We start from the raw sequence: 22,941 nt of genomic DNA, 5'->3' as shown, positions 1-22,941 counted from the left end.
ATACTGATACACATGAAGACAGAGTCTCACGCTTGAATGGTTTAAAGTCATATTGATATGCTTACAAAGGAATCGATAAGAGAAATCGGAATTTACGTTTTATAACAAGTATCTGATTCCTGACCTCAAGTAATTTTAGATTCCCATCCTTACGTAATTTATGCTATGCAATTTAAAGAGCAAAAAGGAAGGCAACTTGCAATACTAATCAAGGCTGAGAAATGAACACAACGCGACAGGTAAATGACGTTAACATTAGCCTTCTGTATGTTTGTCTTTGATGTTCGTGGAGTAAGTTCATGGAGTACCGAGTGCCGGTGTTTCGTATGGCATGCGTTCGACCAATCAGCGTACTCTTACACTGGTAGTTCCTATAGCCCTTCTGTAGCTCCGCCCCTTTTCAACGCTGCGCTCGCTGTCTTTTGTCTTCCGGTCTGTATTTTCACAGCAATCTTGCGTATTTATGAATGAACGGCTCGTTTTACAATCTTCCTGGTCTATTGACATTTGTTAAGACATCTGCTTTAAACATTATAATCCTCATGATAACTTTCGTTAACTTTACATTAAGTAAATCCACTTCAAAAGCTAATTACTCCTGGACAGCAGCGCCATAGAAATATACAGAGCGACCGCAAAAACGGAAGTTCAAAGACAGTATTGTAAAGATGGCGGCGCTCTTGTTTCTCTGGCGCATAAGGTCTATAGTGCTGGTTTAAACCCTACTCTGAAGTAGGAGCTAATCGAGTTCCCCAAAAAGGCTTTCCTAGAACTAAAATCATTCCCAGTTCCTACGGTGTGAACATGCCAAAAGCGGAGACTTCCACCAGTAGCTATAGGAACTATGTAAACGTTCCTCCGGTGCGAAAGTCACTTATGCGATTCAGAGTAATTGTTTGAAGTAGTACTGACAAATAGTGGTGTAACAATACATCGATATGGATCAATATATCGATCAAATGACTAACGATACGATGTATCGATGCAACATTTTTTTTTAAAGAAGACACCTTTATTTTGACACTCTCCACATCTTGTCCGTCTGAAAACGTCTTAGACCTGCCTGCAAAACACTGATTATTTAATTTGTGACCTTGTTTTATTATATTTATTTGTGCTATTGCTTGTAACTTGGTTTGGGGATGCACCGATATGAAAATTTTGGCCGATACTGATAACCGATAATTCTTTATATTTGAAAGCCGATAACCGATATATTGGCCGATAATTCTAAATCCAACGTTTTTTGTTTTTTTTTATAATTTTGAGAGCCTGATTACAAAAACAAAAGTCTCATCATTAAAAGCCATGTCCCAAACACAATAATAATGATTTTCTCATTATAATTTTATGACAGCCTATTTGTGCTGCACATGTTGCACTAAACATTATTTTCCTTTCTGAAGAGATTCCAATCATATTTCAAGCAATTCAAAACCATCATGTGCGCAGTTGAACAGTGCGCATCTGAAGAGTCTCAGCTGAAGGAAATAATACATTTATCGGCTTTGATATATCGGCCAAATTTTCTTATCAGGCCGATAACGATAACATTAAAAATGAACATATATCGGCCGATACCGATATATCACCAATACCAATATATCACCGATATATCGGTATCGGCTGATATATGTTCATTTTTAATGTTATCGTTATCGGCCTGATAAGAAAATTTGGCCGATATATTAAAGCCGATAAATAATGTGTGTCGTGCCGATATATCGTGCATCCCTACTTTGGTTATCTGTTGAGAATATGCGGAATCAAATCAAATCGTAATTGCATGACTGAATTTTTTGAGGTATCGGCAAATATCGTATCGTTGACTATGAGAATCGCTATCATATTGTATTGTGATTAACCATTTGATTTACACCCCTACTGACAAATTAGCAAGCAATATGACATGAATGAGCTTTCCTCATTTGAGAAAGTGTAGATGTGATTATTTTCAGCTGTGGTGCAAAACTGGAGCCTTCCTCCTTCTGGAGAAAACCAGCAACACACTCTTCAGGCTTAATGCAGGTTTAAAGGCCCCTAACTATGATGAAAGTCCCTCACCTCTCATTGCGGTACATCAACTCAAAAAGCCTTTCCTCTCTCGTTTACTTGAATCACACTTCTAGGATGCGGTAAAGATTACACGAGGAAAACAGCGAGGTTGTAAAAGCACACGTTTGCTTTGCTCTAAAGCAGTGCAGATACACTGATAGCATCGCTCGCTGGGATTCTTTGCCATGTAATGAATTAAATCTTCCAGATCAATGAAATGCTTTGCCCATCAACTGCAGCGCTTCTTTTTCAAAGGCAATAAAACATGGAAGACTATCGACTCAGTCTCGCTTGAGCTTATCTGTGTGGGCTCTCTTGAAGGGATAATCTTGTTTTAGGGAATTCCAGGGTATTTCCCTCGAAAGTGTGTTTGATAGAGTCTTTGAGCCGGTTTCATCAAACACTCGAATGCAGGATAAAGCAGAGCCTGAACATGATCAATTCTCTTTCACACAAGAAGCCGACATGAGGAAAGAGAACAACACAACTTCTGCTGGTCACAGATATGCAGTTTTGTCTAATTAGTAGCTGTTAATTTTGTCTAGTTAATAGCAGTTATTGGTCTCCACCGTATCTTTGCTGGGATAAAAACACTGAAGCTGTGTTTTATTAGGGACATGTGGAAACATGAAACGCCAGTAAATTGGCTGCGTATCAGACTTTCCCTTCAAGGACTGAGTGTTTGAACTGAATGCATTCCGGTTTTTAACCATTTATTGTTGAAGCACGTGAACCACTGAATTCAGATATCAGCTATTCGTGTCTGAGCATGTTTACCAGTGACTCTGAAATAGACTGTCCAATTAATACTTTTAAGGGAACTGCTTTTACACTCTTAAAAAATAAATAAATAAAACCTTTAACATCTATGGAACCTTTCCGTTCCTCGAAAGGTTCTTTACATTCTTTAGATTATTAAAATGGTTCTTTTAAAGTCCCCCTGTGGTGAAAATCCAGCTTTTAATGTTGTTTATGTGTCTATGTGGTGTTTTTAATGTGCTTTAAGACAAACCATGTGTAAATTCATAAGTCGACACCATTGCTGAGTATTTTCTCCTTAAAACTGCAGTGAACCAAAGACAGTCTCAAAAACACGCTTTGAAATCGCTGGTGTTTCTGACGTCACAAACTACCTTGTAACCAATCAGATCAACGTGTGATCGTCAACCAGTGGATCTCTGAGTGAGTGAGTGAGTGAGTGGAGGCGGGGCTCATTTGCATATTCATAGAACCGCGTATACTAAATGAGGCAAGGGTGTCGAGTACATTCAAGATATTTTAAGGCATGAAGACATTTTTTCAATGAAAAAACGTTTAAATATGTAATTTTGGTGATCAAAGATGAGTTTTAAGGGATAAAATGATTGTCTACAGGGGGACTTTAACATCTATGGAACCTTTCCATTCCTCGAAAGGATCTTTATAGCGGAAAAAGATTCTTTAGATTATTAAAATGGTTATTTTAGGAACTGTTTACTGAAAGGTTTTCCTGAGGCGTTGCTGTGAAAAACCAGAACTTTTAGTAAGAGTGAAGTGTAACTTTTACTGTGCACAAAGCGGTGCTGTATCTGAAAGCTATACAATAGTTTTGTGTGAGAAATTGTTCACTTATTATTTTGACATGTTCATCCAGTTCCTGAGGAAATTAGCAAAATCCAATTGGTTAATGATTTATTCTTTTTAGAGTTGTATCTTTTATGAAATGAATTGATCTACCTCACGAAAGTTCAGTGGTCACAGTGGTTTGTGAAGATTGAATTTGTCAGTGAATTAATGATAATATGTTGATAATTTGGAATAATGTCCTTTTTGAATCTTAGAAATGTTCTTAAAATGCTCCATCTGAGTGTGTAAGTGTATGTTTTTAACCAGAACACAACCTCTGAATGCTCTGAATGATAGCCATTCCTGTAAAATGTGCTCTCAACCTGTTTGACATCTCCGTTTGTTTGGCAAAGTCAATCAAGTAGGACTTTTGTTGAGAGAGCAAGCAGTAGTTTTCTCTAGAGTCTCCAGAAACAAATATAAACATCTCAGTTGTGTATATTGAGAGAATACGAGAATATAAGAGTCCAAATCAAAGCCAAAACCGTAGAGTTTAGACTCTCTCTTTCTGAGGTTAAAGCTGGGCTTGGGAAGAGGTGGAAAAACCATGTCTTAAAGCCTGTTTGTTGTCGGTTTATATGCGAATGCTCTTATCGTGGAGATTTCCTGGAATCTGAGACTTGTTTGGCCTGAAATGTGAGGAATGCTGTGAGGAGAGTTAATCGTGACGAAAGAAATGTGTGGGGGAAACCAGTGCGTGTTGGTCCGAGTCAGATACAGACTGGGTCTGATGCTAGTCTGCAACACTTTGCTAATCCTTTGTTATGTTGAATACAGGGTTCGAGTAGGGCTGTTATGTGAGATCTGTGATAATGTTGTAATGGTTTACCAGTGTGTGAGCTGACATTATGCCACTCACCTTGTAAAAACAAACACATAAAGCCTATTAGAATGGAGCTAGAATGCCCTGAAAATTCAAAACACGCGGGCAAAAATATCACTGAAGCAATATCACATGTGCAAGAAGGCCGTTTTTCCGGAAAATCAGCATGATTGCGAATGTGATATCTGATATTGGTTTTATACAGCAGTTAAACAAACAAGAAATTAATATTGTCAGTTACATTTTTTTTAGACACGATTTGTCAAACAAAGCCACAGCAGATTTGTAATGCGTAGAGAAATGTCCATCAGATTCGCATTTCAGACTCTTGGTGGAAGTAGTAGGTCATCTGGGACTTTTCACCTACTTTATTTGTGCATTTTTGTACTTAGATATGTGAGAATTAGACAGGCCTGTTCAGACACAGGAAGTCACTAGCATTGTTTCCGTATGAATCAACCGTTCGAATGAATTGGTTGCATGGATGACTCGTTAAGAGTCATCTGCTGACTTCTCATGTTTTAAAGTGTCATTTGTTTCAATATTAACATTATTCTCACAGCATTATTTATGCAATTGCAGTGTAAATGATGCCACCTCTGAGCTGCATTAAACAGTCTGTGTTAGTATTCCTAAGGCCTCCTGGTATTAAGATGGGTTTTGGTGGATCGGATCACAAGTGGACAACATTAAATACAGGTGTAAACAGGGTCTAAAACATTTTGAGCTCGTCCACTTTCAGCAACTTCCAGAGGTAGCCAAAAACGCATTCGACCGGATTGCTTTCATAGCGTAGACGGCGCTCATGTGGTCGAATGTGTTCAAACAGCCACAAAAGACCGTCTTCTCCCCGTCGACTGACCTGATGCGTAACATTATGGGAAGAGCGGTAGCCAAATGGGATTTAAACGTTATCAGCTGAAAGACCCAAGTTTGATTTGAAGAGGAAAAATGTACCAAGCACAATGTTCTCTCACCATTCCTGATTTCTAACATACACTGTGTAGTTCTGTAGTTCTGCAAAGTGAATTCTGTAGTTATGATCATGATTTTTCATTTTCAAATTATGCTGCATAAACAAACCTGCTCAAAACATAAACGGCAGATTGAAATTGGCGGATTGAATGAAAATGCTAATTCATTCTCTGACAGTAGGTGGCGCTTATGGAACAGCAGTGATTTTGTACACAATTGCACTTATAAACACTAATTTTATAGGCAATATTCGGAGGTAAGAGGAGTACTGAAGACTTCAGCGATACATTAATGTAAGCCCACACCCCCAGTTCAATATTCATATTTTTCTTCCAGTACTTTAAGCGTAGGAACTGAGCTTGCTGTGCCTGGTTCAGTATTTTCTGTGCTCTCCTCTTCTTTTTGCGTGTTCCATCTCTTTGTAATATTTTCCCACACAAATAACATTTTGAGAAATTATCGCAATGCAGTTTGCGTACAAGTCCTGAAATAGACATCAGCCAATATAAAACTAAAAACTAAGGGTGTAACGACAGCCTCATGTCACGATTCGATACATATCACGATACTGAACTCACGATGCCATATTTTTGCGATACTCCAAGACATATGATAAAAAGTTAAAGGTCCCGTATTATGCCCCTTTTCACAAGATGTAAAATAAGTCTCTGATGTCCCCAGAGTGTGTATGTGAAGTTTCAGCTCAAAATACCCAACAGATCATTTTTTACAGCATGTTTAAATTGTCATTTTTTGGGGCTCAGAAAAACGCGCTGTTTTAGTGTGTGCCCTTTAAATGCAAATAAGCTGCTGCTGCACGACCCAGGGGGCGGAGCTTCATGAGCTCGCGCTCAGTCTCTCAGGACAATTTCATCTCACAGAATGATGATAATATCAGAAACTCTCAGTAACGGTGTTCATTTCGAGTCGGACAATAATGCCTACAGAGTCAGAGTGCTGTATAGATATGGAACAGGTATAGTTTAGTAGTTTAATTACGGTTATTATAACGTATTTGTCATCTGCTTGTATGTATCCACTATTAAAAGCCTACAAGTCTGCTGTTTCGGACCAGGTCCGAATGATGATCAAACATATACTGATGAGTTTAATAAAGTTTATTGTACATCACACAAAAGATGAAGCGTCAGTTTTACTTCAGAAAATCACCGTAAGAGCTGAGTAAACACAGTAAGTTATAAGAAGTGCGAAAGTACATAAACGAATTTCGGTAGAGTTGAGGGAGCATTCCTGTGGGCGGAGGTTAGTCAAAAAACGGTTCTAGTGACGTCATTAAAGAAGGAAGTAGAGGGATGTAGTCCAAACGGGCCGTTCGATGTAGGCGACTTCTGTTAAATAAAATATCTCGCTTGGCATTGAACTTTGAGCTTTATAATTTTACAGATATTATTTATACTCTAACAACAACATTACACACTAACTAAAGTTTGAAACATGGGATCACGAAGAACGGGACCTTTAATAAAAAGTACTGCTATTGTAATGCTAAATTTGATATTACATTGTGTGTGTAAGTGAATAGTCTTGGACTTTGTGCTGGAAACCCAAAGCACAGGACAATAGAGACACCAGAATAACAATATTCATGATTCTGGAACTGAAAATCTTAGATGAATATGCTTTCACTCTTTTAATTAAAATAATGTAAGCCACTTTTTACTGGTAACATCTAGGGATGCACCGATGCATCGGCTGAACATCGGTAACGGGTGATATTTGCCTCATTAACTGCCATCGGCCATCGGGAAATAAAAATGACATTCGCCGATGTCACATGGGCGTCAGTTTGGTTTGAAATGTGCTGGGGACAGAGACGCATTCGGAAGTGCATTTTCAGAAGTGCTGGGTACAATGACGCATTCATTTTTTTTCTCTCTTTCGCGCAGGTTATGTTTTGAAAGACGATGTCCTGTAGCTCAGGCACGGCCCCACTTTTCAACAGGCCCACCCAAAACTAAAAAAAAAAAAAAAAAAAAAAAAAAAAAAACTTTTACTATATTCTAATTTTGTCAATAATTATAAAAAAAATCGCCAATAAGCTCATAATTTGTGCTAAAATAGTGTAGTTTTAAAAAAACATTTAAAAAACTGGTTATATTTTGATGTTTCTGCGCAAGTTCAGCAGACAGTGAGGTTCGGGTTTGTTCCGATCAGAGCTCGTGAGTGGAGAGCGCATTTCTGAATATTCCGCTCCGCTCGTTCATTCCGCAGGGTCACTCGCTCAACACAGATGTCCTGTTGCCTGGTTCGAAAATATGTGGAATAAGGGCTGCCTCCGACTAAAAGTTTTTTTCTAGTCGACTAGTAGGCTAGTTGTTCATTTAAGTCATTCGTGGACAAATCGCCCCTTTATATTAATTTAATTACTTATATAGCCTACAGGATAATGAGCGTTTACGTAATATAGCCGCACTCAAGCGCACGACCGCACGCATAAAGCTTGCCACAAAGAACCGGTAAAAGTAATGATTATGAATGCGTCTAAATGTGAGTTTTTTAATATGGTAAATGGGTAAAAATTATATGAGAAATTCTTAAGAATGATAAGAGATTAAAAAAAAAAAAAGTAGTAGAATTTGGCACTGACAAGCACCACTCACATTTTCTTTTTATCTAAAGTCAATTTGCAAGCAAATATTTTTTTTTTTTTTCATTTGTATTAAATCTAGATGATGTTGCCTAATGTGTATCTTCTTGGATTCAGAAGGTTATTGTTAGCTTTGGGTCTAACTGTGTTTGATTCCAATCAGGCTTCAAATATTGACAGAGGGGTTTAAAAAGGCTAATGTAAACTTGTATTAGCGGGCTGAAGGCTGGAGGAGGGTTCATGAACTGGAAGAACGGGTTCAGTTTTACGCCTCAGCGGCCGGTTTGTCAATGTATCCGCCCAATAACACGCCAATACCACTTGATGGTTTTGTCCTCTCATAGATTGCTGGTTTCATTCCTAACCTTTTATAAACGATAGCAGCCATCGTAACGGACGTATTGAGATGAATGTGGTGTGAACTTCCGAGTCTAAAGAGCTCTATTGTGTGCCGTACCTGTTGCAGTCTGGGAGGTTTCTGTGTGTCTATTGTGTAGACAATGTTTTCTTCCTGCGCAACCCTGATGTGTTTATTACAGAGTGAGAAGAGGGACCAGAAAACAAGAAGAGTAGCATTTCTGTTCTTCTCTTTTTGATAATGGCCTGTTTGTGGTTTTGGTTGTTTCATTTCATTGGTTACGGGGTTAGTTAGCTAGCTTTCTGAAGGTTAGATCTGAAGGAGGTCAAGTGCAGTTGAATTAATAATTTTGTCTGTGTTCTCATTTTAATGAATTGATGTTGATTCTTAAAGGATTAGTTCACTTCAGAATTAACATTTCTTGATCATTTTCTCTCCCCCACGTCATCCAAGATATTCATGTCTTTCTTTCTTCAGTCGAAAAGAAATTACGATTTTTGAGGAAAACGTTCCAGGATTTTTCTCCATATAGTGTCTTCAATGGGGTCCAACGGGTTGAAGGTCCAAATGTGAGTTTCAGTGCAGCTTCAAAGTCTCGACACGATCCAGCCGAGGAATAAGAGTCTTATCTAGACAAACCAGCGGACATTTTATAACATAAATAAACACTTATATACTTTTTAACCACAAATGCTCGTCTTGCACTAGCTGAGATGCGCCACACATTACGTAATCAGGGTGAAAGGTCAAGCGTGACGTAGGCGGAAGAACCGACCAAGTGTTTACAAAGCGAACGTGCAAAGATGAAGTCAAACGCCATTTATCAAAATAATTTAAATAAATAAAAGGTAAAACAATGATGTTGGACGATTTTTGAAGTTGGAGGAGAAAATGAGATGGAGTTTTTCACCCTACTCTACAGTTTCCACCTGACCTTTCAACCTGATTACGTAATGCGTGAAGTCGTGGACGTGCAAGACGAGCATTTGTGGTTAAAAGTTTATAAATGTTTATTTTGTTTAGAAATGTCCGTTGGTTTGTCTAGATAAGACTCTTATTCCTCGGCTGGATCGTGTCGAGACTTTGAAGCTGCACTGAAACTCACATTTGGACCTTCAACCTGTTGAACCCCATTGAAGACACTATATGGAGAAACATCCTGGAACGTTTTCCTCAAAATCTTTCAATCTGTTTTCAGTTGATACATGAAAAAAACGTCACCAAACATTATATGTTACACCTCTCCCACCCAATAAATCACAAAAATGACATCAGAAGGAATGTTGAAAGATACAGCACAACTTGCTGAAATGAATCGTCTCATGTAATCGCTCAATCTGTGTTTTAATCGCGGAATGACGTCAGTAAAGCAACTTGTAAACAATATGTCCCTCGAGCAGCTGAATTTTTGACTAGCTGTAGCTTGTTTATTGAGGATGCAGGACAATCACCTAGTAATGCATTACAGTAATCTAGTCTAGAGGTCATGAATGCATGTACTATCTTTTGTGCATCAGATATAGATAACATGTTCCAGAGCTTAGTGATGTTTCTGAGGTGGAAAGCTGTTTTTGTAACATATGAATGATGAGTTGCTGTGTAATATAACATCCAGGTCTTTAACTGTGGATGATGAAGTAACAGTAAATCCTTCTACATGCAAAGAGATTCTATGTACAGGTTTTTGATCCAATAAATATTATTAGTCTTATCTGCATTTAATAGAAGAAAATTACTGGTCATCCAATTATCATTATAATTTTTTTTAAATATCTTTAACACACTCTTGTCAACTTAGATATTTTGAGATTTCATCTGGTCATGATGAAATATAACTGAGTATCGTCAGGATAACAGTGGAAACTAATGGAAACTAAAAGTAAAAACTAACTAACATGTTTTCTAATAATATTATCAAGGGACAGCATGAATATTGAAAATAGAAGCGGGCCTAAAACAGAGCCTTGTGGCACTCCGTAATTTACAGACATTAACTTGGATAATTCCCTGTGTAAATAAATAAAATGGTAACTGTCAGATATGTACTATATAAACCACCTTAATGCCTGTACCTGAATACCAGTGTAATTTGTAATTTAAATGTCAGTAAATGATCTGATCTATAGCAGAGAGGATGATTATCTGTGCACAAAACCAACTTTTTGTGCTTTTCCTCACACAAAGCTATTATAACTTCAAAGTGCTTGGCCATGTAATTCAATCATCATCCAGTTTTGTTATATTGTAATGAGAAGCTTTGATATTCTTTTTTTGTGTGTTTAATGGAAGAAAGTAAATAGTAAAGGTCAGGGTTGGGACGGCATAAGTGGAATTAATAAGACTTAATTTTTTTTAATTTACGAGATCCATTTCTATTAATCTCATAGTTTAGCCTGGTTCTAAATGTCCATGCAAGTTGAGGCATATGAAATTATTTGCACACATTTTATTTTTATTTTACACTATGATATCCAAAATTGCTCGTCTTTGTTGTGGCTTCCTTTAAATCACCATGAAGGTCTTCAGATGCTTTGACAGACTGTGTTTGAAATGCTCTGTGAAACGCAGTGCATTTTTCATTTATTACATGGAACTCAAAGAGCAAGTCAATTTCACACCGTTCTCTGCTGGTTGTCCAACACAGTTTGTAAATCTTACCTGAATAATAAAAAAAAATATATTTTTCTCCTCAATCCAAGTTTATTTGGTGGTTTTTGCCATCAGCCCGCATTATTTGAACTTATTTTTAAAAATAATTGCATTTAATTTGTGGTGAAAAACTACATTACCCATGATGCTGTACAGAAAATTTCCCAATTATAACCAAACCTTTTGTAAGTGCATATTCTGTAATAAACTTAAAATATATTGGTTCAATAGATATGATCAACAACTTTAAATTAATAGTTTTAAATGTATCCATTGTTTTCAACAATTTGATTCGCAATGCTTCTTGGGATTGTAGTTCTTCCCCTCATTAAAGCAGTTTAAGTGCATAGTCTTGTACCTTTTATTTTATTTAATTTTTTTGTGCTGTGATTCACCTCTAAGCTGTTTGTTTTGGTTTATGCTTCTAACACTTTATTGAAGACTTTTTTTTTTAAAAATCCCTATGGGAAAAAAGAATGAAAAAAACACTTCCGGAACCAACGCTGAAAAAGTGGATGGGTATCGAGCACTAATGCACTATATATGGACTGTGAAAAAGCAGGTCCTATTATTGTGAAGCAGAATGGAGTCAAACAAGTAAGGTTATGCAAAACATGAAATTTTACACACCAGGACAAAACAATACAATACAAAGTCCCACAACAGCAAAATGATTGGGCTCACCAGAACATTACAATGTGATGTTTCGAGCAGCACAGCTCTTCATCAGACAATAAGACAAAGAAATATTGGAGCAATCCACCTTTAATCTAAAGGTATTTAAACTCATTACTAAAACATTTTTTTTTTTACATTTACTAATATAGTTATTAACAGTGTTAGGGTAATGTTATGTATGTCATTAAAAGTAATTCATTATAAATTAGTTACTTTTTTTTTAGGGAGTAAAGCATTACTTTTAAAAGTAACTTTCCCCAACACTGGTTAATAATATAACCGTTATACTATATTATACTTTAATTGGTCATCATCTAATCTACCTTGCGCGAGCGCGGCAGACAAAGCTGCGCTACTCAGACTGCAAATAATAAAAATGAATTCTCTTTCATGTCTCCCTGCACCTAAACGGACAAATTCACACAGATTTATCTCAAAATGCCCTTTGTGAGTATCCGAGTAAACCTATTCGGTCATGTCGGAAGTGAACAGTAGAGAAAGAACGCATGTGTATCATTATATTGGATCTGTGCATTAGTCTTAAAGTGACAGTAGCCTAATATTGTACATATGTACATTATCCCGCTTATTACACGGATACTTGCCACATAAGTAAATAATTAGACACGAAATATTGATCTGAGTTGAAATATTTTATTAGGTCTTTAAACACAAAGCTTCAGCAGAGAGAGCAGTTTCAGCGGCGAGATCAAACTAGACGGACATTTAAGAGATACGCTTTACAGTCATAACACTTATTACACAGCATTTCACCACATCCAATAATATTGATTTCAGGTTAAACTGTTTTAAAATCGCACCTGTTTGTATCTCATAATCCAACAGTGAACAAAACAATAGTCACAAAATGGCCGCCGCTTCGTTTGTATGAAACAAGAGAGAGCGAGTCCACGATACTGGCTGGCATAATTACATAACTGTACACAAAATATTGATTTTACTGAGTTTTGATATTTTATTAGCTCACCAAATGCAAAACTGCAAATGCAAAAGCCTGTGTTTCTGTTCTCAGAGGTTATTTGGGATTATACCATGGACTGGGTGAATACTCGATTCTGATTGGCTGCAGGGTGTCCGTTAAAAAGTGATAATGGACACCTAGGAAGGGCGTCCCGTCAATTTGCCTGATGACAGTTCTAAATGATTGCGCTGGCTCAAACTCACTGATCAACTGCTCCGGTCGGGTCGCTGTGGCCACGTTGCTTGGCAACGCCTGTATACGGGAGATATTAAATAGTGCGCTCGACTTAATAAATAAAAACCCTCACGATTTTTACTCTAAAACACATTAAAGTATTATTAATTGATTAAATATTTCTTTCTTTCGTAAGTAACCATGGTATAAGCGGGTTAATGCCCTTCGAGGTGTCCATTATCAGGTTTTAATGGACTTCGACTTCGGCCTCCGCTGCGCGTCGGACGGTTCACGCCTCGCCGTCGTCCATTAAAACCTGATAATGGACACCTCGTCGGGCATTAACCCTTACATAACACACCGCTGGATGGCGTGATTGACCAATCAGAATCAAGTATTCCACAGAGCCGTGTAATAAGAAGTCAGAATGCATGAAATGGCTTCAGAAATCCGCTTTAATAGAATCATTGGAAGCGGAACCAGAATGTTACATTTCTTTCTAATGATTCCCTTTGTCTGTGTAATTAAGGATTGAAAAAGTTTGTCTGTAAGGTTTGAATACGACAGGATCAACTTGAATACAAAAGTTTCTGGATTGTGTCTTGTGGTTGAACACAAGCAGGAAGTTGCTGCAGAGAAGCTGTTAGTTTCCTCCATCTGATTGTGCTGTTTTATGGGGTGCTTAAATGCAGATTTCCCAGCATCCTCCATGGTGCCAGAGAGAGGTGGGAGGAACTCAACAAGTAGGTCAGAGACACATGAATAGCAGATTACATCACAGAGAGCCACACACTGAGCTGCTTTTGCCAGGCCACTGGACATTAGTAATTGCTAACCGTTTTAACTAGTTTTGTGTCTTTCTGTGAACTGATTGTGGGACACTCGGTTCGGTTTGCATGGGGAGTTTCTTGTATTTCTAGCACCAGCACATCAATAATACTCAAATATGAGTCAGTAGAGCATCAGAATTACCCATAATGCATAGGGAATGTTCAGAATATCATACTCTCATGTACCGCTCTTTACTATTTCTGCAGTTGTAGCATAGTAATGTTCTGTATGCAAGGAATAACCCACTACATGTGCAGCGTACTGCGTGAACCCCACAATGCATTGCACTCGACTTGACCTACAATGTTATTTCACAATATTGATCAGGGAATGTAAAGTCATTATTCATGCTAGATGATAAATTAGCGGCACATTTACATGCTAAGTGTTATGGTTATGAGACAACGATGTCAACTTGTTCCCTTTGTTATTTAAAAAAAAGTCTGTATTAAACAGTGTGTTCTGCCTAATATTCATTATGTAATAATCTAGTATTCCATGTTTCCGTCCAAAGTTGTCAATTAAACTTGTGTGGAAAATTGTAATATTAAAAAGAATAAATCCATCTCATGTTTCCACTATTTCCATCCCATAAGTCTTTGATGTGGATGTTATGGTTTTTGGGCGCATCTTGGCGTTTCCATCATCTTTTTTAATTCAGTAAGATGGAGATAGTTCCCCCAATATAGTAAAATTATGGCATAATTTATTCACCCTCGTTATTCCAAAACTGTATGCAATTCTTCTGCAGAACACAAAAGATATTTTGAAGAATGTTGGGGACACATTTTATATTAATAAATGTGTTTTTAACTACTATGTACTAACAGTTTAATGAATATTTAGATACAGTGCACTTATGTTTTCTCAATGTACTTAAATAAATAAATAAATAAAACCCTGCTTGTACTGTAAGTGTAACTACATATTGACTATAATTACACTGTTGACCTTCCCTTACCCATTAACCCACACTTAAACCTATCCATACCAGCAAACCTGTCCTAACCTTACCCGTATTCCCCTCAAAACTATATATATATATATATATATATATATACAGTGCAATGCATAAGTGAATACACCCATGCTAAAGTTGACTAAAAAGAGGAATAAAAAATCATATTTTGGAAATTGAACTTAATGCCTTAATTTAAAAAATTAGGAAAAATCCAACCTTTAAGGACACCAATTTTCTTTGTGAATGAATAATGTAATTTACGATACATTATTCATTCACAAAGAAAATTGGTGTCCTTAAAGGTTGGATTTTTCCTAATTTTTTAAATTAAGGCATTAAGTTCAATTTCCAAAATATGATTTTTTATTCCTCTTTTTATTCAACTTTAGCATGGGTGTATTCACTTATGCATTGCACTGTATATATATATATATATATATATATATATATATATATATATATATATATGTATATGTATATGTATGTATATGTATATGTATGTATTTCAAATGTAAGTATTGTACCAAATAATACTTTTTTTTATACATAAGTGCATAGTAGTTAAAGAATCATAATATAGGACCAATGGTGGTAACTAAACAGTTTTGGTCACCATTGATTTCTTTGTATGGAAAAATAATAAAACAATCTGAAAAGTCCAACAGTTTGGAAATACATGAGGGTGAGAAAATGACAGAGTTTACATTTTTGGGAGATCAAACCCTTTAAAGGTCATCGCATTACACAAACACTAGTCCTTCAATCATAGAATATATAACACAACTTGTTAGTTTTGGTTCCTTGCCACTTCACTTTTGGCTTTCAGCTTGATTAGTTGGGGACATTTAACATTTAATATTCACCAATATTATTGATCTGTTTGCATTGACACCATTATATAAGAACTGAACTGAGCTGGACTATATATATATATATATATATATATATATATATATATATATATATATATATATATATATATATATATATATATATATATATATAATGAAGAGTTCAGATGCAAAAGCCTCTAAGTGCCATCTGAAATTTTCTTCTAGAATGATCATTTTTATAAAGCTTGTATATTTAAGTTCAATAATTTCACTTAAATGACAATTAATAGGTAATTTGCATTGCCATTTAAGTGAAATTATTGAACTTAAATATACAAGCTTGATAAAAATGATCATTCTAGAAGAAAATTTCAGATGGCACTTAGAGGCTTTTGCATCTGAACTCTTCATATATAAATGAACTAAATTAATAACATTTTAAAACCGAAATGAACCATCACTGAACTTACTTAAGCTGGACTAAGATGCTATTTTCTTCTAGATCTGCTGTAACTTTGTTGCATTATTTTCCTGTTATCACTGTAAAGATGCTTTGAAACGATCTGTATTGTAAAATGCGCTATATAAATAAAGCTGACTTGACAACTGTATTGCACCATGTATTGATGACTGTGTGTCGCTAATCCGAACTGCAATAGCAATTAATTGTCGTTTCTTTCTCTGTTTCAGCCATTTTTCAATTTGACTAGGCTTAGAAAACTTGGCCTGAGCGACAATGAGATCCAGCGGCTGCCGGGGGATATAGCGAACTTCAACCTGCTCGTAGAGCTCGACATCTCCAGGAACGGTGAGGAGCTCTCTGGTCTATCAGACCACTGTTTAATTACTGTATGTGTGTGAGAAACTTTGGCCTCGTGTGTGTCTTGCCCTTCCCACACGCTTCCAGCATACGCCCAACATATTTCAGCTGCTGGTTTTCTGTGCTCAGCAATTACACAACATTTCAGCGCCGGTCATAGTAATTCCCTGCGTATCCACGCCCGAAATTTAGTTTTCGTTTCGGCTATTTTTACTGTATTTGTTCAAGCGCCATTTTTAAAACTAGACTTCATGGTTTGTGGTGTCCCGTGGTTTTAAATGCACTGGGATATTTCATAAAAAGCTTATAATTCTGCCATCATTTACTCTCCTTCATGTCTCTCTTAACCTGTATGACTGACTTACATCTATGAACATCAGAGAGGATATTTCAAAAAATTAATTGTTGATTTTATGGTTCATACAATGAAAGTCAATGGGGTTGAATGGTGATTTGGTCCTAATGTTCTTTAAAATATACAGTCAAACCAAAATATATTCAAACACCTTCAACATTATCACAGTTTATTCACTATAGTTTAGAAAATGGTAATAAAATATTACTCAGAGTTATCAGATCAGTTGATGTTTCACTGGTTTTGTCCATCCTTCTGTTAGACTGTCTCACACATGGATTATGTTGAATATCTGTCAGCTGTTAAATTTAACTACACAATTAGATAATACCAGTTTAGCTCAACCAATCACCAAGCAATGCTTCATTTTGTTCAGTCTGTGTGTAAAAAGAGCATTAGCAATTAAAGAAAAAACACTTCAGCAAAACATGATCAGGTCAAAGTGTCTGAATAATATTTGGCTCCAAATTTTTATGTATGAAGAATTTTTGGGTATAATATGTCACAGTTTACTTTATTTTGCTCTCCTCACTTACATAAATGAACTATAGTGTCCTGCACACACTAGTAAAATAATATCAAAAATTATATCTGGTGTCAATAATTTTCATTTTTGGGTGAACTGTCCCTTTAAGAACAGTTTATGCTCTCACCTGGGAAACGCCTGCCTTATAAATTGACATCATATTCTAGTTGAACTCTGATCTCTCTTAGTTACAGCACATTTTTATGGCAGGCACATAAATTATTGAAATATTGGCTATTTTCCAAACTCTTGTGAGCTACCTTGCTGTCCACTGCACACATAGCAACAACCAGAGCGCAACAGTTGGCTTCTGCAAGTACAAATCCCATTCAGTTTCTCTATGGGCGTTTGACTTGCGTATGAAGTATAAACGTGTAAAGACGGACCTCCTGTGAGCTGCGAGGTCGTCGATCGATGGGATGTGCTTATGTTGAAGCTGTCAGACCACATTAGTTCAACTAATTTTTAATTTAATCATGTTCAGCATTGGAATTCCTGATGAAATCTCAGATTACAACATTTTACAAGAAAAGATATTTGTCAGTGATCTGTAGCGCTTTGATCGTGAACGCTAGATCTTTACACGTTTCTCTTTCTTTTAGCAAATTTAATGCTTGAAAATGGGTGATCACACACCGGTCCAAAACAGTTAATGTAATCACCAAAACAGGCAAAAGTTCAATTCAAGAATGAACAAAAAAAGTTGATGAGTTTTGAAGTTTTGAAAACAGAGCAAACTGAAAGAGAAAGGGTGATCTGTAGTAGTATAGCTCTCTATATTAAACCTATAGACTTAATTCAAGCTACTGAAAGACAAACGTTATGCTGAAAAATACACAATACACAATGTGACATACTTGCTCTGGGCCTTGTTTTAAATTATTTTTTTCTGTTGTTGTCGTTGTACGATCAGGATGTGACGGTTGGTCGGTTTGGTTTTTGTCCCGCCCCTTCTCCACTGTGATTGGACGGCTGGGTAAAAAGTGACAGTGATGAGCGTGAAATGCTGCTGATATTTTATATACAGTGAGGAAAATAAGTATTTGAACACCCTGCTATTTTGCAAGTTCTCCCACTTGGAAATCATGGAGGGGTCTGAAATTGTCATCGTAGGTGCATGTCCACTGTGAGAGACATAATCTAAAAAAAAAATCCAGAAATCACAATATATGATTTTTTTTTACTATTTATTTGTATGATACAGCTGCAAATAAGTATTTGAACACCTGTCTATCAGCTAGAATTCTGACCCTCAAAGACCTGTTAGTCTGCCTTTAAAATGTCCACCTCAACTCCATTTATTATCCTAAATTAGATGCACCTGTTTGAGGTCGTTAGCTGCATAAAGACACCTGTCCACCCCATACAATCAGTAAGAATCCAACTACTAACATGGCCAAGACCAAAGAGCTGTCCAAAGACACTAGAGACAAAATTGTACACCTCAACAAGGCTAGAAAGGGCTACGGGGAAATTGCCAAGCAGCTTGGTGAAAAAAGGTCCACTGTTGGAGCAATCATTAGAAAATGGAAGAAGCTAAACATGACTGTCAATCTCCCTCGGACTGGGGCTCCATGCAAGATCTCGCCTCGTGGGGTCTCAATGATCCTAAGAAAGGTGAGAAATCAGCCCAGAACTACACGGGAGGAGCTGGTCAATGACCTGAAAAGAGCTGGGACCACCGTTTCCAAGGTTACTGTTGGTAATACACTAAGACGTCATGGTTTGAAATCATGCATGGCACGGAAGGTTCCCCTGCTTAAACCAGCACATGTCAAGGCCCGTCTTAAGTTTGCCAATGACCATTTGGATGATCCAGAGGAGTCATGGGAGAAAGTCATGTGGTCAGATGAGACCAAAATAGAACTTTTTGCTCATAATTCCACTAAACGTGTTTGGAGGAAGAAGAATGATGAGTACCATCCCTACTGTGAAGCATGGGGGTGGTAGCATCATGCTTTGGGGGTGTTTTTCTGCACATGGGACAGGGCGACTGCACTGTATTAAGGAGAGAATGACCGGGGCCATGTATTGCGAGATTTTGGGGAACAACCTCCTTCCCCTCAGTTAGAGCATTGAAGATGGGTCGAGGCTGGGTCTTCCAACATGACAATGACCCGAAGCACACAGTCAGGATAACCAAGGAGTGGCTCTGTAAGAAGCATATCAAGGTTCTGGCGTGGCCTAGCCAGTCTCCAGACCTAAACCCAATAGAGAATCTTTGGAGGGAGCTCAAACTCCGTGTTTCTCAGCGACAGCCCAGAAACCTGACTGATCTAGAGAAGATCTGTGTGGAGGAGTGGGCCAAAATCCCTCCTGCAGTGTGTGCAAACCTGGTGAAAAACTACAGGAAACGTTTGACCTCTGTAATTGCAAACAAAGGCTACTGTACCAGATATTAACATTGATTTTCTCAGGTGTTCAAATACTTATTTGCAGCTGTATCATACAAATAAATAGTTTAAAAAATCATACATTGTGATTTCTGGATTATTATTTTTTTTAGATTATGTCTCTCACAGTGGACATGCACCTACGATGACAATTTCAGACCCCTCCATGATTTCTAAGTGGGAGAACTTGCAAAATAGCAGGGTGTTCAAATACTTATTTTCCTCACTGTATGTGACGCTCTCATTGAAAACAATTGAAATAATACGCTGGCCTCAGGAAATGTTTTTTTAGTGGACATTGCTGACCACTTACATGAAGCACTGCGAATGAGTCAGTTTCCCAATGCTCTCAAACTCCTTAAAGTCCCCCTGTGGTGAAAATCCAGTTTTTAATGTTGTTTATGTGTCTATGTGGTGTTTTTAATATGCTTTAAGACAAACCATTTGCAAATTCATAAGTCGACACCATTTTTGAGTATTTTCTCCTTAAAGGAACACGCTGACTTTTTGGGACTTTAGCTTATTCACCGTATCCCCCAGAGTTAGATAAGTCCATACACACACTTCTCATCTCCGTGCGTGCCGTAACTCTGTCTGACGCACCCACCGCTAGCCTAGCTTAGCACAAAGACTGGAGGTAAACGGCTCCAGCTAGCATACTGCTCCCAATAAGTGACAAAATGTATGGACTTGTCTAACTCTGGGGGATATGGCGAATAAGATAAAGTCCCAAAAAGTCGAAGTGTTCCTTTAAAACTGCAGTGAACCAAAGACAGTCTCAAAAACATGGTTTGAAATCGCTGGTGTTTCTGACGTCACAAACTACCTTGTAACCAATCAGATCAATGTGTGATCGTCAACCAGTGGATCTCTGAGCTGAGTGAGTGAGTGGAGGCGGGGTTCATTTGCATATTCATAGAACCGCGCATACTAAAGGAGGCAAGGGTGTCGAGTTACATTCAAGATATTTTAAGGCATGAATAATTTTCAAGGAAATTTTTTTTAAATGTAATTTTAATGATCAAAGGTGCGTTTTAAAAGATAAAATTGACTACGGGGGACTTTAAATATGTGTATAGATCGCAATAAACAAATGTGCTTTATATTTAATCAATCGATTTATATCAATAGTTCACTCTTGTTTTTATAGGGTTGCCCCAATCCTCGATTAAACGTTAGGCTACAAGATGCGGTTTTGTAGATTAAATTGAATTTGTTAAAAAACTTGTTGAAGTCGTGCAGTGACAGATCGCCAACAACGCTCTACGAAGTACAAAAATGTATAATGTTGTGCTAGATGGGGAAATGATATCTCTGCCTTCATGTTGGAAGTGATGCCTTAAAATACTGCCTAAATGGGCAGCTCTTGAGGTTTTGGTTTTTATTGTTGTAAGTGTATTACATCTGTTTCCTCTTTTTCCTCACAGACATTATGGAACTCCCTGAAAGCATTTCATATTGTAAAACCCTCCAAGTAGCAGATTTTAGTGGAAATCCTTTGACAAGGTAATTGATGTGCATTTCATATTCTGATTCTGCATAACTACGGACATATAATTTAAAAAAAGCCTAATATATGGTGTTTTATTGCATAAAATATTATAATATATATTATTACTTGCATTGGGCCTGGATGCTTCTTTAAACGAGTCTTAATTGCATGTGTAATTCACCACACAAAATATGGTTTATTGACGATATCCTAATAGCCGTGCTGTGCTTGACAGGTCATGCGTTATGCATTAGCACTGGATCCAGTGGCCCAGTTTGCCAGTTTGTTCCCCATTTTGCTGGATTATACAATGCTTGACTCCTGTTGTATTCTCTGGTTAATGTTTTACCAAACCACCATATGGCTTAGTTTACTTGCAGATCTTTCTTGTTTAGCATTTTTTGTTCATGATTAATGTTGTCATTAATAGAGAGTAGTGAGTGCTCATGTCAGTTATTTATCTATCTGTCATTCCCGGTGTGAACTGTGTGAGTTTTATGTTTGTTTTTGTTTTGTTTCAGGTTGCCAGAAAGTTTTTCGGAATTACAGAATTTAACATGCCTTTCCATCAATGACATTTCTTTACAAGCACTTCCAGACAACATCGGAAAGTAAGTGTTTTTTTCTCCTCTGTTGAGCATCTTTCAGCTGCAATCCAGTTTTTCATGCACTCTTGTTTGTTTGCAATATATAGAGGGATATTTTCTCTTATGATATCAGCAGGGTTTGATTTATACGGACTCACTTCATTTACTGTTATCCACTGTAGTCGTGACGTCTTTCTTCCCTGCATTGCTTTTGTAGGACACTTACTGTATCGGTATCTCTGCTCTGAATAGCTACTGTAATAATCATCCCATGATGATCTAAAACGATGACTCTGATCTCAGACAGTTGATCCACATTTTCAAATCAGTTTCGTTAAAGGCCCCCTGAAATCAAAACTTACGTTTTTTAGCTTTTTGTATGAATATGTTAGCCTTAAAGGACAAATCCAGTGAAAAATGAACCTAGGGGTAATTAACACATGGTTACAGAGTCGATCGTTCCCTGCAATGCGTTTTCATGAAAATCGAATGTATAGAGTTTTATCTTTAAAAACAGATTAGCTCATAACAGTAGTATATGGGGCACAGAGTAAGTAAAAATAAATCGCTAGTTAATACCACTAACAAGGCTCAAAATAGCCTCACACTAACACGGTAACATAATGAGGGTCCTTACATACAAACCGAAGCATTGAGAACTTTGTAAGTGTACAGACAGTTTAATAAGAAGATACTTTATAAAGACAGTACATTACGCGTTGACATGCAGGATCCATCTTGGAAAACAGTCTCGACTAATCGAGCCACAAACGCCGTGCTACGTTAGATTTCACAAACGTAATTCCTATCGACCAGCTATCCTATCGACGGCGTTCGTGACTCGATTAGTCGAGACTGTTTTCCAAGATGGCTCCTGCATGTCAACGCGTAATGTACTGTCTTTATAAAGTATCTTCTTATTAAACTGTCTGTACACTTACAAAGTTCTCAATGCTTCGGTTTGCATGTAGGGACCCTCATTATGCTACCGTGTTAGTGTGAGGCTATTTTGAGCCTTGTTAGTGGTATTAACTAGCGATTTATTTTTACTTACTCTGTGCCCCATATACTACTGTTATGAGCTAATCTGTTTTTAAAGATAAAACTCTATACATTCGATTTTCATGAAAACGCATCGCAGGGAACGATCGACTCGGTAACCATGTGTTAATTACCCCTAGGTTCATTTTTCACTGGATTTGTCCTTTAAGGTTATGAATAAGCTGATGTGTTCCA

The 22,941-nt window shown here is 37.1% G+C and overlaps 1 protein-coding gene across 1 annotated transcript in view; it reads left to right on the top strand.

Annotated features, from left to right (window-relative positions):
- LOC311069972 (leucine-rich repeat-containing protein 1-like) overlaps positions 1–22,941 on the top strand; it is a 70,205-nt gene that overhangs the window by 3,898 nt on the left and 43,366 nt on the right. The window contains exons 2-4 of the mRNA XM_084093601.1: positions 16,223–16,340; positions 21,054–21,132; positions 21,640–21,729. Coding sequence (XP_083949727.1) covers positions 16,223–16,340; positions 21,054–21,132; positions 21,640–21,729 — 287 coding nt within the window. The remainder of the gene's footprint in view (positions 1–16,222; positions 16,341–21,053; positions 21,133–21,639; positions 21,730–22,941) is intronic.

The sequence above is a fragment of the Abramis brama genome (genome assembly GCF_963993115.1).
Source record: "Abramis brama genome assembly, chromosome: 19".
NCBI classification, from domain to species: domain Eukaryota; kingdom Metazoa; phylum Chordata; class Actinopteri; order Cypriniformes; family Leuciscidae; genus Abramis; species Abramis brama.
The sequence above is the reverse complement of the archived record's forward strand: the minus strand, read 5'-3'. Positions and strand labels throughout refer to the sequence as shown.